General features: G+C 44.7%; 1 gene segment (V, D, J or C); it reads right to left on the bottom strand.

Moving 5' to 3' along the window:
- Window positions 1-11,922: 11,922 nt before the first annotated feature.
- On the bottom strand, window positions 11,923-13,351 carry LOC137612381 (T cell receptor alpha variable 3-like). The segment is given in 5 exon segments: window positions 11,923-11,932; window positions 12,104-12,168; window positions 12,270-12,427; window positions 12,917-13,212; window positions 13,297-13,351. Coding segments are annotated over 5 exon segments (584 nt in total).
- Between the last annotated feature and the right edge of the window lie 244 nt (window positions 13,352-13,595).

The following is a 13,595-nucleotide window of genomic DNA, read 5'->3' as shown; positions in this document are numbered from 1 at the left end:
GGAGGAATTCACTCTGGATGAAAATCTCTCTCTGAACTCAGCTTCTGTGTTTCCTTCATCCAGTTTATAGCGACTCAGCATGAATTTGGGGCCGTTGTTTCCATCCTGTTTGTACCAAAACAGGGCTGGAACTGAGATGCTGGTGAAATATTTACAGTCGAGTGTGACTGAACCTCCTTCAGGAGCAATGACATCTCCTGTTGTCTGGATCACTTTGTCTTCTCCTTTACATTCTGGGGAAGAAGAGAACAAACAGAGGAAGAGATGAATCAATCAAAAACTTTATGGTGTGAAAGGGTTTTAAATGACGTGATTTGTGTCTCACCAAAGAAGAGAGCAGCTAGAATCATCCACAGCCAATGCTCCATCTCTACCAGCAGGTTTTAATGATCAGGAGGAACTAGCTGATGTTCCACATTCACACTGACAATTGTTCTCTTGTCAGCAGCAGTTCTTATTGACACAGTGCAGAATTAGTCCACCTCCTACTGGATAATGTCGCCCCCTGGTGGAGGTCAGGGGTAAGTTGATCAGAGTGAATGAAGGTTTCCAGCAGCTTGTGTTTTTGTACAGAGACTGTGGGTTTGCTGTCACTGTGGGCCTCACAGCACAGTAGAACAGAGCAGAGTCTGTCACTGCAGCAGAGGAGATCTGCAGATCCATCTGGGTTTGATCTACACTCACTGCAGCTAACAGTCTGGACTCGGATTCATTCTGTGTTACCCAGTGGGAGATGAGGAACTCTGGTGGTTTTCCTGGATATTGTCGATACCAGAAGAAATATTCATAATTATCAGCAGGTTTGTGGTATTTGTAGGACAGAGTAACAGTTGTGTCTTCTGAACCGGACTGTTCTTTCTGGACTGGAGTGAGTTCTTCACAGCTGAAACCTAAAGACACAAGAACTCTGGAATCAGTGATGGACATTCAGATGTAATGAAATGAACTGTCTTCATGCTGCATGATCTCCATACCTGTTATAATGTAGAGAAGCAGTAGAGAGGACACACAGTGATGCAGTGACAGCATGTTGAATGAAGCTCATGTTTCTGGTTTGGTTGTTAAATTCTGCTGAAGATGGAAGTTCCTCTCTCTTCTATTGGTCAGGAACAGCTTAGCTCCTCCTTCATTCTTTCTGTCTGATTTGATTATTGTATTGTTAAGTAACTTCTTCCTGGTGGACAGACAAGGAACTTAATTTTCTGACAGATAGAGTTGTGTTGTTATTGTTTATTTGGGGAATTAAAAGATTTATTGAAACAGACTTATTGCAGTGAAGATGAAATTGCTTTTGCTCCAGTTTCGCTGCTTCAGAAAGTATGAGAGAAAAAGTAGAAACACTTGAAATTATATTATAATTTGTAGATCAAAAAAGGTAGATCAGCGAAGCTCAGCTTCAGACCATGATTTTCTCTCAATTCAGTTACAGGTAGTCGCCGACTTACAACCGCGATTGGGACCGACAGATCGGTCGTAACTCCACTTGGTCGTAAATCGACTCTTACGTAAAAATTAAATCCAGCAGCGCTGGTTCTTGGCTGGGGGTCGTCCGGATCGTCAGCTGGGGCAGCGTGTGGGTTGGTGGGAGTGGGAGACGATCTTTTCATAATCATTGTGAGCTTTGTCTGAATTGTTCGTTTCTTTTTCTCCTCATAAATTTCACGATATGGACGGAAAGCCTCGTTTGCCATCCGTTCAATCCTAGCAAATGTTTCTATGTTCTATGTCCATTTCTTCAAAGTGTGCACGGAGTTTATTTAACAGGGAAAAGCCTTCTGACAAGCCTTTGGTGGTGGACATTTTTTCTGTTTCCTCCTCTTCTTTCTCTGCTTCTCTCTTCTTCTTCCACTCTTTCTTCTTCCAGCGCGATCACTTCTTCATACAGCGCGATCTTTCGTAAGTTCTCCAAGGAGAGGTTTTTTGCCAGTTTCACTATTTTCTCTCGAATCTGATCAAGTTCTCCGTCACTTTCAAATCCAGCAGAAGAGTTCACGTAACGCTTGACAGTTTTTCCATACGCCATTCATACATTTCTCCGTCACAGCCTCCTAAGCAGCCCAGCCCATCAGTAGTGGGCTGGGCTGCTGATCTCAGTGTGACTGAACAGCGTGTGTGCGCCGTGGGGACTGAAGAGAGCGCGGGAGCCTCAGAGCGTGAGTACTGTGGCTGGAGGGAATGCCCGCGTTACCCGGACATTGTGGTCGTAAAGTCGATCGGTCGTAAGTTGCACAGGTCGTAAGTCGACGACTACCTGTATTTGTTCCTGCTTCTGCAAAGTCAAGACCCTTCCAGCTTCAGCTGACTATGTGTTCCTGACCCAGTCAAGGCAATTAGTGGAAAGTGAAGGGTAAAAAAAGGGCAACTCTGGACAACCATGAGGACAAATAACACTCTGTCTCATTACCTTTATTGATACATCCAACCACCATCAGGAAACTTCTGGAGATGACAGGTCTCTGTGTAGTAGCTAAAGTCAGTGGTGTAAAGAGGAAAAGAGACAGACCTGGCCCTTTTGGGGCCCCAGAGTTGCTGACCAAACTGTCAGACACACAGACTTCAACACAAACTCTTGTCTGGAAGTGAGGCGGTCAACAATCCAGAACACTAGAGGATGGTAAACCTGCACAGTCGTCAACTTCTCACCTAGAAGAGAAAAGTCTTCTGGGTTGTGTTCAAAGGACTAGAGAGGTCAATAAACATGACTCTCATGGTGTTTTCTACCTTGTCCAGATGAGCGTAAACATGATTCACCAGGTAGATGATGGCATCCAATGTTAGGCGAATGTCAGAGGATCCATTAGAGGTTGGACCAGGAGCCGGAGGAACTTCTGGACAACTCTGTCAAGGGTCTTCATGATTGTGGGAGGTCAGCGATACAGGTCTATAATGATTAGCTCCACTTGGCCTTTGTGTATTTTGGTACAGGTTCCTGGGAAGACGTCTTCCAGATTACAGGGACACTCTGTAGTCTCAGTCTCATGCTGAAGACATGTTGTAGGACTAAACATAGCTGAGAGGTACAGGATGTAAGCACACTGGGATTCACCCCGTCTGGGACAGCAGCCTTCTGACAATGAAGACGTCTAAACTGACTCCAGCATCTAATATGTCATTGTTCAGACTCACATTACTACTTGAAAGAAAGACTAACAATGAGTCAACACATGATTTGAAATCCAACTGTTTAAACAATGAACCACAGCTGACGTGGACAGATCAGTGAAGTTTAACAGTGTGTGACTCCCTCTGGTGGATGTTGTGGAGGATGCTGTTGTCTGTGCTTCAACAGGTTTTTGTACAGAGTTCTGGTGTTTCCTGTCACTGTGGGCTTCACAACACAGTAGTACACAGCAGAGTCAGACGGCTGGAGGTTCTGGATCTTCAGAGGAACTGATTTTGAGGAGGAATTCAGTCTGGATGAAAATCTCTCTCTGAACTCAGCTTCTGTGTTTCCTTCATCCAGTTTATAGCGACTCAGCATGAATTTGGGGCCGTTGTTTCCATCCTGTTTGTACCAAAGCAGGTTTACATTCGAGAAGCTGGTGAAATATTTACAGTCGAGTGTGACTGAACCTCCTTCAGGAGCAATGACATCTCCTGTTGTCTGGATCACTTTGTCTTCTCCTTTACATTCTGGGGAAGAAGAGAACAAACAGAGGAAGAAATGAATCAATCAAAAACTTTATGGTGTGAAAGGGTTTTAAATGACGTGATTTGTGTCTCACCAAAGAAGAGAGCAGCTAGAATCATCCACAGCCAATGCTCCATCTCTACCAGCAGGTTTTAATGATCAGGAGGAACTAGCTGATGTTCCACATTCACACTGACAATTGTTCTCTTGTCAGCAGCAGTTCTTATTGACACAGTGCAGAATTAGTCCACCTCCTACTGGATAATGTCGCCCCCTGCTGGAGGTCAGGGGTAAGTTCATCACAGTGAATGAAGGTTTCCAGCAGCTTGTGTTTTTGTACAGAGACTGTGGGTTTGCTGTCACTGTGGGCCTCACAGCACAGTAGAACAGAGCAGAGTCTGTCACTGCAGCAGAGGAGATCTGCAGATCCATCTGGGTTTGATCTACACTCACTGCAGCTAACAGTCTGGACTCGGATTTATTTTGTGTTCCCCAGTGGTAGATGAGGAACTCTGGTGGTTTTCCTGGATATTGTCGATACCAGAAGAAAAAATCAGCACCAGTTGCTGGTTTGTGGTATTTGTAGGACAGAGTAACAGTTGTGTCTTCTGAACCGGACTGTTCTTTCTGGACTGGAGTGAGTTCTTCACAGCTGAAACCTAAAGACACAAGAACTCTGGAATCAATGATGGACATTCAGATGTCATGAAATGAACTGTCTTCATGCTGCATGATCTCCATACCTGTTATAATGTAGAGAAGCAGTAGAGAGGACACACAGTGATGCAGTGACAGCATGTTGAATGAAGCTCATGTTTCAGGTTTGTCTATTAAATTCTGATGACTATGGAAGTTCCTCTCTCTTCTATTGGTCAGGAACAGCTTAGCTCCTCCTTCAGTCTCTCTGTCTGATTTTAGATCTGTTTTTATTTCTCTATTACTCTTCCTCCTGGTTGACAAATGAGTAGAATCAATGTTTAGAAGATGAAGTTCAAATTTGAAGGGTTTAAATTCTTTATTAAATTTCACATTGATGATACAACATTATTTATTCATCCGTCAGTCAGGCAGTAGGGCTCTTGTGATGGAGGGGGGGGGTCCCGTCCCTGTGCGTTAACCCAACCAGATGAGTCCGTTTTTTCCAGCACTGGCGGTCTTGTTCCAGCTGCTCTGCATCCTCCACAGCGACTCCCTGTCGTCGGGGGTCGCCCGCAATGACGTCAAGCCCTCGGGTGCGGGGCTTGCCTCGAGGTCATGTCCAGCCTGCGATCTTAGGGTCAAACTGGAGAATGGCTCTTGTTGGGTGATCAGGGGGAAGGCAGAGGACATGACCAAACCAACGGGTACAACGTTGTGCCGCCTGGCAAGAAGCTCTGGGCTGGCACGTGTGGGCTCTAAGCACTTTGTTGGAAACCCGCTGGGGCCACCTGATGTTTTCGTCAGTTCTGAGAGCCCTGCTATCACAACCATCTATACTGGCAGCCAGGGTTTTATTTAAGGGCCAAGTTTCCGAGCAGTAGAGCAGGAAGGAGAGGACGGCAGAGTTTTAAATTCTGAGCTTCGTCTTGCGGGAGAAGGTCTGGTGCCTCCAGAGTGGCTTCCAGAGAGACTGCAGAGCTGATGCTGCCAGAGCTCTTCTACGGAGAATCTCTGGTTCAAGGTCCCCATTGTTCGTTACTATGGACCCCAGATACACAAAGCTCTTGACAGGCTCCACAGTGTCATCCCCCAGCCGCAGGGGAGGTGGATCCGGTCCGTCACCAATATGCATGAATTTGGTTTCGGTCCAGCTCAGTTGTACTCATTCTGATGTACTCATTCCTGATCCTATCCTTCCTGGTCACTCCCAGAGAGAACCTCAGCATCTTCATCTCTGCTACCTCCAGCTCTGTCTCTGCAGCAGAGGAGATCTGCAGATCCATCTGGGTTTGATCTACACTCACTGCAGCTAACAGTCTGGACTGGGATTTATTTTGTGTTCCCAAGTGTGAGATGAGGAACTCTGGTGGTTTTCCTGGATATTGTCGATACCAGAAGAAAACATCAGCACCAGTTGCTGGTTTGTGGTATTTGTAGGACAGAGTAACAGTTGTGTCTTCTGAACCGGACTGTTCTTTCTGGACTGGAGTGAGTTCTTCACAGCTGAAACCTAAAGACACAAGAACTCTGGAATCAATGATGGACATTCAGATGTCATGAAATGAACTGTCTTCATGCTGCATGATCTCCATACCTGTTATAATGTAGAGAAGCAGTAGAGAGGACACACAGTGATGCAGTGACAGCATTTTGAATGAAGCTCATGTTTCAGGTTTGTCTATTAAATTTTACTGACTATGGAAGTTCCCCTATTGGTCAGGAACCGTTTAGCTCCTCCTTCAGTCTCTCTGTCTGATTTCAGGTTTGTATTGTTCTTTTGTTCAGTAACTTCCTCCTGGTGGACAGACAAGGAATGTCATTTTGTGAAAGATGGAGTTGTGTTGTTGTTTATTTGGGAAGTTAAGACTTATTGATCGCTGAAGATGAAATTGCTTTTTTTAGTTTCACTGCTTCTGAAAGTATGGGGAGAAAAAGTAAAAACACTAAAATTATCCATATTATAACTGGTAGATCAAAAAAGGTAGATCAGCAAAGCTCAGCTTCAGACCATGATTTTTTCTCAATTCAGTTATTTGTTCCTGCTTCTGCAAAGTCAAGACCCTTCCAGCTTCAGCTGACTATGTGTTCCTGACCCAGTCAAGGCAATTAGTGGAAAGTGAAGGGAAACAAAAGGGCAACTCTGGACTTCCATAAGGACAAATAACACTCTGTCTCATTACCTTTATTGATACATCCAACCACCACTGTCATCAGGAAACTTCTGGAGATGACAGGTCTCTGTGTAGTAGCTAAAGTCAGTGGTGTAAAGAGGAAAGGAGACAGACCTGGCCCTTTTGGGGCCCCAGAGTTGCTGACCACACTGTCGGACACACAGACATTGCACTGTTTTATAACCCATAGTTCAACAGTCAAGAATCTTAGAGTAACGTTAGATTCAACTCTTGCCTTTGACAAGCATATTAAAGAGGTGACAAACATCGCCTTCTTTCATCTACGTAATATTTACAAAATTATGTCCTCTCTAGCCATGGCTGATGCAGAGATTTTGATTCATGCCTTTGTGTCCTCTAGACTTGACTATTGTAATATTCTGTTATCGGGGTTGCCTCGGTCTAGAACTAGGGGCCTTCAGATGGTTCAGAACACAGCAGCAAGAATATTAACTAAAACTAGGAAATTTGACCACATCACCTCAGTTTTAGCTGCATTGCATTGGCTCCCGATTCATGTTAGATCCGATTTTAAGGTACTCTTATTGACATACAAAAGCATAAATGGGCTTGCTCCAACCTACCTGTCTGATCTTGTTAAACATTACACGCCGACTAGGGCTCTCCGCTCTCAGAATACTGGTCTCTTGTGTGTTCCTAGAGTTAAAAAGAAGTCAGCTGGCCAGAGGGCCTTCTCCTATCGGGCCCCTTTCTTGTGGAATAACCTCCCTATAAATATTAGACAGTCTGAATCTGTAAATGTCTTTAAATCTAGACTCAAAACATATCTGTTCGACCTAACATATAAGTAATATCGGGGGTGGCAGTCTCAATGTTTAGGTTTAGCCTAGTCCTGCCGACGAGCCGTAGGATTTCTTAGTTAGGCCCCTGCCTCCCATTAATCCTCTGCTATTCTGGTCCCTCTAGCACCACTCTTGCCCCTGTTCTCTCTGTCTCTCTCCCTCCTCCTCCTGTTCTCTCTCACAGGCCTTTGTGTGGTGGATCATCGGCAGTCGGCTACCTCTGTCTGCTTCCGTGGCTAGCGATAGCACAAGCTGCAAAGTGGTCCTGTTTCACCATCCACTAGGGGAGTGCTGGTTCTGCCTCATTTGGTTCTGCTGTGGTTTTGGGGAGTTGGCAGAGTAACCTTGACTATAACTTTTTTGAGCTCAATGACTTAGGCACTGTCTGGTCTGTCCTCAGAGTGGTGGATCCTCGGCAATCGGTGACCTCTGTGTGCTTCATCGACTGGTGGTGACTCTCTACTGGATGGATCAGCGTGCCTTTGTCATACATTTATTATTGTTACTGTCATTGTTATTAATACTGTGTTGTTAATCTGTACATGCGGTATCTATTGCTTCGCCTGTCCACTCCTGGAAGAGGGGTCCCTCCTCTGCAGTCTTCCTGAGGTTTCTCCCATCAATTTTTTCCCCTGTTAAAAGGGTTTTGGGGGGAGTTGTTCCTTATCCGATGTGAGGGTCGTATTGCTCGCAGCACACAAAGGTCAGAGGGATATCGTCCATGTGCAGATTGTAAAGCCCTTTGAGACATTGTTTGTGAATCTGGGCTATATAAAAATAAATAAACTTGAAACTTGAAACATAAACACACACTGTTGTCTGGAAGTGAAGCGGTTAACAATCCAGGAGACAGTCGTCAACTTCTCACCTCGAGGAGAAAAGTAATCTCGATGGTGTTCAAAGCACTAGAGAAGTCAATAAACATGACTCTCATGTGGTTATCTACCTTATCCAGGTGACAATAGACATGATTCAGCAGGTAGATGATGGCATCCATTGTTCGGCAAATGTCAGAGAATCTATTAATGGTTGGACCAGGGGCCGGAGGAACTTCCGGACGACTCTGTCGAGGTTCTTCATGATGAGGGAGGCCAGTGCTACAGGTCTATAATCCATAGCTCCACTTGGCTGTGGTGTATTTGGTACAGGTACCAGGGAAGACGCCTTCCAGATTACAGGGACACTCTGTAGTCTCAGTCTAATTCTGAACACATGTAGTGGGTCTGAACATAGCTGATAGGTACAGGATGTAAGCACACTGGGATTCACCCCGTCTGGGACACTAGCCTTCTGACAATGAAGACGTCTAAACTGACTCCAGCATCTAATATGTCATTGTTCTGGACTCACTTTTCTAATTGAAAGAAAGACTAACAATGAATTTTTAAAGCTGTCCTACCAAAGGTACAAAATCTTAACGGGGTAGAAGAATACATAGAGTCAACACATGATTCAAGTGTTTAAACAATGAACCACAGCTGACGTGGACAGATCAGTGAAGTTTAACAGTGTGTGACTCCCTCTGGTGGATGTTGTGGAGGATGCTGTTGTCTGTGCTTCAACAGGTTTTTGTACAGAGTTCTGGTGTTTCCTGTCACTGTGGGCCTCAGAACACAGTAGTACACAGCAGAGTCAGACGGCTGGAGGTTCTGGATCTTCAGAGGAACTGATTTTGAGGAGGAATTCAGTCTGGATGAAAATCTCTCTCTGAACTCAGCTTCTGTGTTTCCTTCATCCAGTTTATAGCGACTCAGCATGAATTTGGGGCCGTTGTTTCCATCCTGTTTGTACCAAAACAGGGTTGGACCTGAGAAGCTGGTGAAATATTTACAGTCGAGTGTGACTGAAGCTCCTTCAGGAGCAATGACATCTCCTGTTGTCTGGATCACTTTGTCTTCTCCTTTACATTCTGGGGAAGAAGAGAACAAACAGAGGAAGAGATGAATCAATAAAGACCTTTATGGTGTGAAAGGGTTTTAAATGACGTGATTTGTGTCTCACCAAAGAAGAGAGCAGCTAGAATCATCCACAGCCAATGCTCCATCTCTACCAGCAGGTTTTAATGATCAGGAGGAACTAGCTGATGTTCCACATTCACACTGACAATTGTTCTCTTGTCAGCAGCAGTTCTTATTGACACAGTGCAGAATTAGTCCACCTCCTACTGGATAATGTCGCCCCCTGGTGGAGGTCAGGGGTAAGTTGATCAGAGTGAATGAAGGTTTCCAGCAGCTTGTGTTTTTGTACAGAGACTGTGGGTTTGCTGTCACTGTGGGCCTCACAGCACAGTAGAACAGAGCAGAGTCTGTCACTGCAGCAGAGGAGATCTGCAGATCCATCTGGGTTTGATCTACACTCACTGCAGCTAACAGTCTGGACTCGGATTTATTTCTTGTTCCCAAGTGTGAGATGAGGAACTCTGGTGGTTTTCCTGGATATTGTCGATACCAGAAGAAAACATCAGCACCAGTTGCTGGTTTGTGGTATTTGTAGGACAGAGTAACAGTTGTGTCTTCTGAACCGGACTGTTCTTTCTGGACTGGAGTGAGTTCTTCACAGCTGAAACCTAAAGACACAAGAACTCTGGAATCAATGATGGACATTCAGATGTCATGAAATGAACTGTCTTCATGCTGCATGATCTCCATACCTGTTATAATGTAGAGAAGCAGTAGAGAGGACACACAGTGATGCAGTGACAGCATGTTGAATGAAGCTCATGTTTCTGGTTTGGTTGTTAAATTCTGCTGAAGATGGAAGTTCCTCTCTCTTCTATTGGTCAGGAACAGCTTAGCTCCTCCTTCATTCTTTCTGTCTGATTTGATTATTGTATTGTTAAGTAACTTCTTCCTGGTGGACAGACAAGGAACTTAATTTTCTGACAGATAGAGTTGTGTTGTTATTGTTTATTTGGGGAATTAAAAGATTTATTGAAACAGACTTATTGCAGTGAAGATGAAATTGCTTTTGCTCCAGTTTCGCTGCTTCAGAAAGTATGAGAGAAAAAGTAGAAACACTTGAAATTATATTATAATTTGTAGATCAAAAAAGGTAGATCAGCGAAGCTCAGCTTCAGACCATGATTTTCTCTCAATTCAGTTACAGGTAGTTGCCGACTTACAACCGCGATTGGGACCGACAGATCGGTCGTAACTCGACTTGGTCGTAAATCGACTCTTACGTAAAAATTCAATCCAGCAGCGCTGGTTCTTGGCTGGGGGTCGTCCGGATCGTCAGCTGGGGCAGCGTGTGGGTTGGTGGGAGCGGGAGACGATCTTTTCATAATCATTGTGAGCTTTGTCTGAATTGTTCGTTTCTTTTTCTCCTCATAAATTTCACGATATGGACGGAAAGCCTCGTTTGCCATCCGTTCAATCCTAGCAAATGTTTCTATGTTCTATGTGCATTTCTTCAAAGTGTGCACGGAGTTTATTTAACAGGGAAAAGCCTTCTGACAAGCCTTTGGTGGTGGACATTTTTTCTGTTTCCTCCTCTTCTTTCTCTGCTTCTCTCTTCTTCTTCCACTCTTTCTTCTTCCAGCGCGATCACTTCTTCATACAGCGCGATCTTTCGTAAGTTCTCCAAGGAGAGGTTTTTTGCCAGTTTCACTATTTTCTCTCGAATCTGATCAAGTTCTCCGTCACTTTCAAATCCAGCAGAAGAGTTCACGTAACGCTTGACAGTTTTTCCATACGCCATTCATACATTTCTCCGTCACAGCCTCCTAAGCAGCCCAGCCCATCAGTAGTGGGCTGGGCTATTGATCTCACAGTGTGACTGAACAGCGTGTGTGCGCCGTGGGGACTGAAGAGAGCGCGGGAGCCTCAGAGCGTGAGTACTGTGGCTGGAGGGAATGCCCGCGTTACCCGGACATTGTGGTCGTAAAGTCGATCGGTCGTAAGTTGCACAGGTCGTAAGTCGACGACTACCTGTATTTGTTCCTGCTTCTGCAAAGTCAAGACCCTTCCAGCTTCAGCTGACTATGTGTTCCTGACCCAGTCAAGGCAATTAGTGGAAAGTGAAGGGTAAAAAAAGGGCAACTCTGGACAACCATGAGGACAAATAACACTCTGTCTCATTACCTTTATTGATACATCCAACCACCATCAGGAAACTTCTGGAGATGACAGGTCTCTGTGTAGTAGCTAAAGTCAGTGGTGTAAAGAGGAAAAGAGACAGACCTGGCCCTTTTGGGGCCCCAGAGTTGCTGACCAAACTGTCAGACACACAGACTTCAACACAAACTCTTGTCTGGAAGTGAGGCGGTCAACAATCCAGAACACTAGAGGATGGTAAACCTGCACAGTCGTCAACTTCTCACCTAGAAGAGAAAAGTCTTCTGGGTTGTGTTCAAAGGACTAGAGAGGTCAATAAACATGACTCTCATGGTGTTTTCTACCTTGTCCAGATGAGCGTAAACATGATTCACCAGGTAGATGATGGCATCCAATGTTAGGCGAATGTCAGAGGATCCATTAGAGGTTGGACCAGGAGCCGGAGGAACTTCTGGACAACTCTGTCAAGGGTCTTCATGATTGTGGGAGGTCAGCGATACAGGTCTATAATGATTAGCTCCACTTGGCCTTTGTGTATTTTGGTACAGGTTCCTGGGAAGACGTCTTCCAGATTACAGGGACACTCTGTAGTCTCAGTCTCATGCTGAAGACATGTTGTAGGACTAAACATAGCTGAGAGGTACAGGATGTAAGCACACTGGGATTCACCCCGTCTGGGACAGCAGCCTTCTGACAATGAAGACGTCTAAACTGACTCCAGCATCTAATATGTCATTGTTCAGACTCACATTACTACTTGAAAGAAAGACTAACAATGAGTCAACACATGATTTGAAATCCAACTGTTTAAACAATGAACCACAGCTGACGTGGACAGATCAGTGAAGTTTAACAGTGTGTGACTCCCTCTGGTGGATGTTGTGGAGGATGCTGTTGTCTGTGCTTCAACAGGTTTTTGTACAGAGTTCTGGTGTTTCCTGTCACTGTGGGCTTCACAACACAGTAGTACACAGCAGAGTCAGACGGCTGGAGGTTCTGGATCTTCAGAGGAACTGATTTTGAGGAGGAATTCAGTCTGGATGAAAATCTCTCTCTGAACTCAGCTTCTGTGTTTCCTTCATCCAGTTTATAGCGACTCAGCATGAATTTGGGGCCGTTGTTTCCATCCTGTTTGTACCAAAGCAGGTTTACATTCGAGAAGCTGGTGAAATATTTACAGTCGAGTGTGACTGAACCTCCTTCAGGAGCAATGACATCTCCTGTTGTCTGGATCACTTTGTCTTCTCCTTTACATTCTGGGGAAGAAGAGAACAAACAGAGGAAGAGATGAATCAATCAAAAACTTTATGGTGTGAAAGGGTTTTAAATGACGTGATTTGTGTCTCACCAAAGAAGAGAGCAGCTAGAATCATCCACAGCCAATGCTCCATCTCTACCAGCAGGTTTTAATGATCAGGAGGAACTAGCTGATGTTCCACATTCACACTGACAATTGTTCTCTTGTCAGCAGCAGTTCTTATTGACACAGTGCAGAATTAGTCCACCTCCTACTGGATAATGTCGCCCCCTGCTGGAGGTCAGGGGTAAGTTCATCACAGTGAATGAAGGTTTCCAGCAGCTTGTGTTTTTGTACAGAGACTGTGGGTTTGCTGTCACTGTGGGCCTCACAGCACAGTAGAACAGAGCAGAGTCTGTCACTGCAGCAGAGGAGATCTGCAGATCCATCTGGGTTTGATCTACACTCACTGCAGCTAACAGTCTGGACTCGGATTTATTTTGTGTTCCCCAGTGGTAGATGAGGAACTCTGGTGGTTTTCCTGGATATTGTCGATACCAGAAGAAAAAATCAGCACCAGTTGCTGGTTTGTGGTATTTGTAGGACAGAGTAACAGTTGTGTCTTCTGAACCGGACTGTTCTTTCTGGACTGGAGTGAGTTCTTCACAGCTGAAACCTAAAGACACAAGAACTCTGGAATCAATGATGGACATTCAGATGTCATGAAATGAACTGTCTTCATGCTGCATGATCTCCATACCTGTTATAATGTAGAGAAGCAGTAGAGAGGACACACAGTGATGCAGTGACAGCATGTTGAATGAAGCTCATGTTTCAGGTTTGTCTATTAAATTCTGATGACTATGGAAGTTCCTCTCTCTTCTATTGGTCAGGAACAGCTTAGCTCCTCCTTCAGTCTCTCTGTCTGATTTTAGATCTGTTTTTATTTCTCTATTACTCTTCCTCCTGGTTGACAAATGAGTAGAATCAATGTTTAGAAGATGAAGTTCAAATTTGAAGGGTTTAAATTCTTTATTAAATTTCACATTGATGATACAA

Source organism: Antennarius striatus, chromosome 18 (genome assembly GCF_040054535.1).
Source record: "Antennarius striatus isolate MH-2024 chromosome 18, ASM4005453v1, whole genome shotgun sequence".
Lineage (NCBI taxonomy): Eukaryota > Metazoa > Chordata > Actinopteri > Lophiiformes > Antennariidae > Antennarius > Antennarius striatus.
The sequence above is the reverse complement of the archived record's forward strand: the minus strand, read 5'-3'. Positions and strand labels throughout refer to the sequence as shown.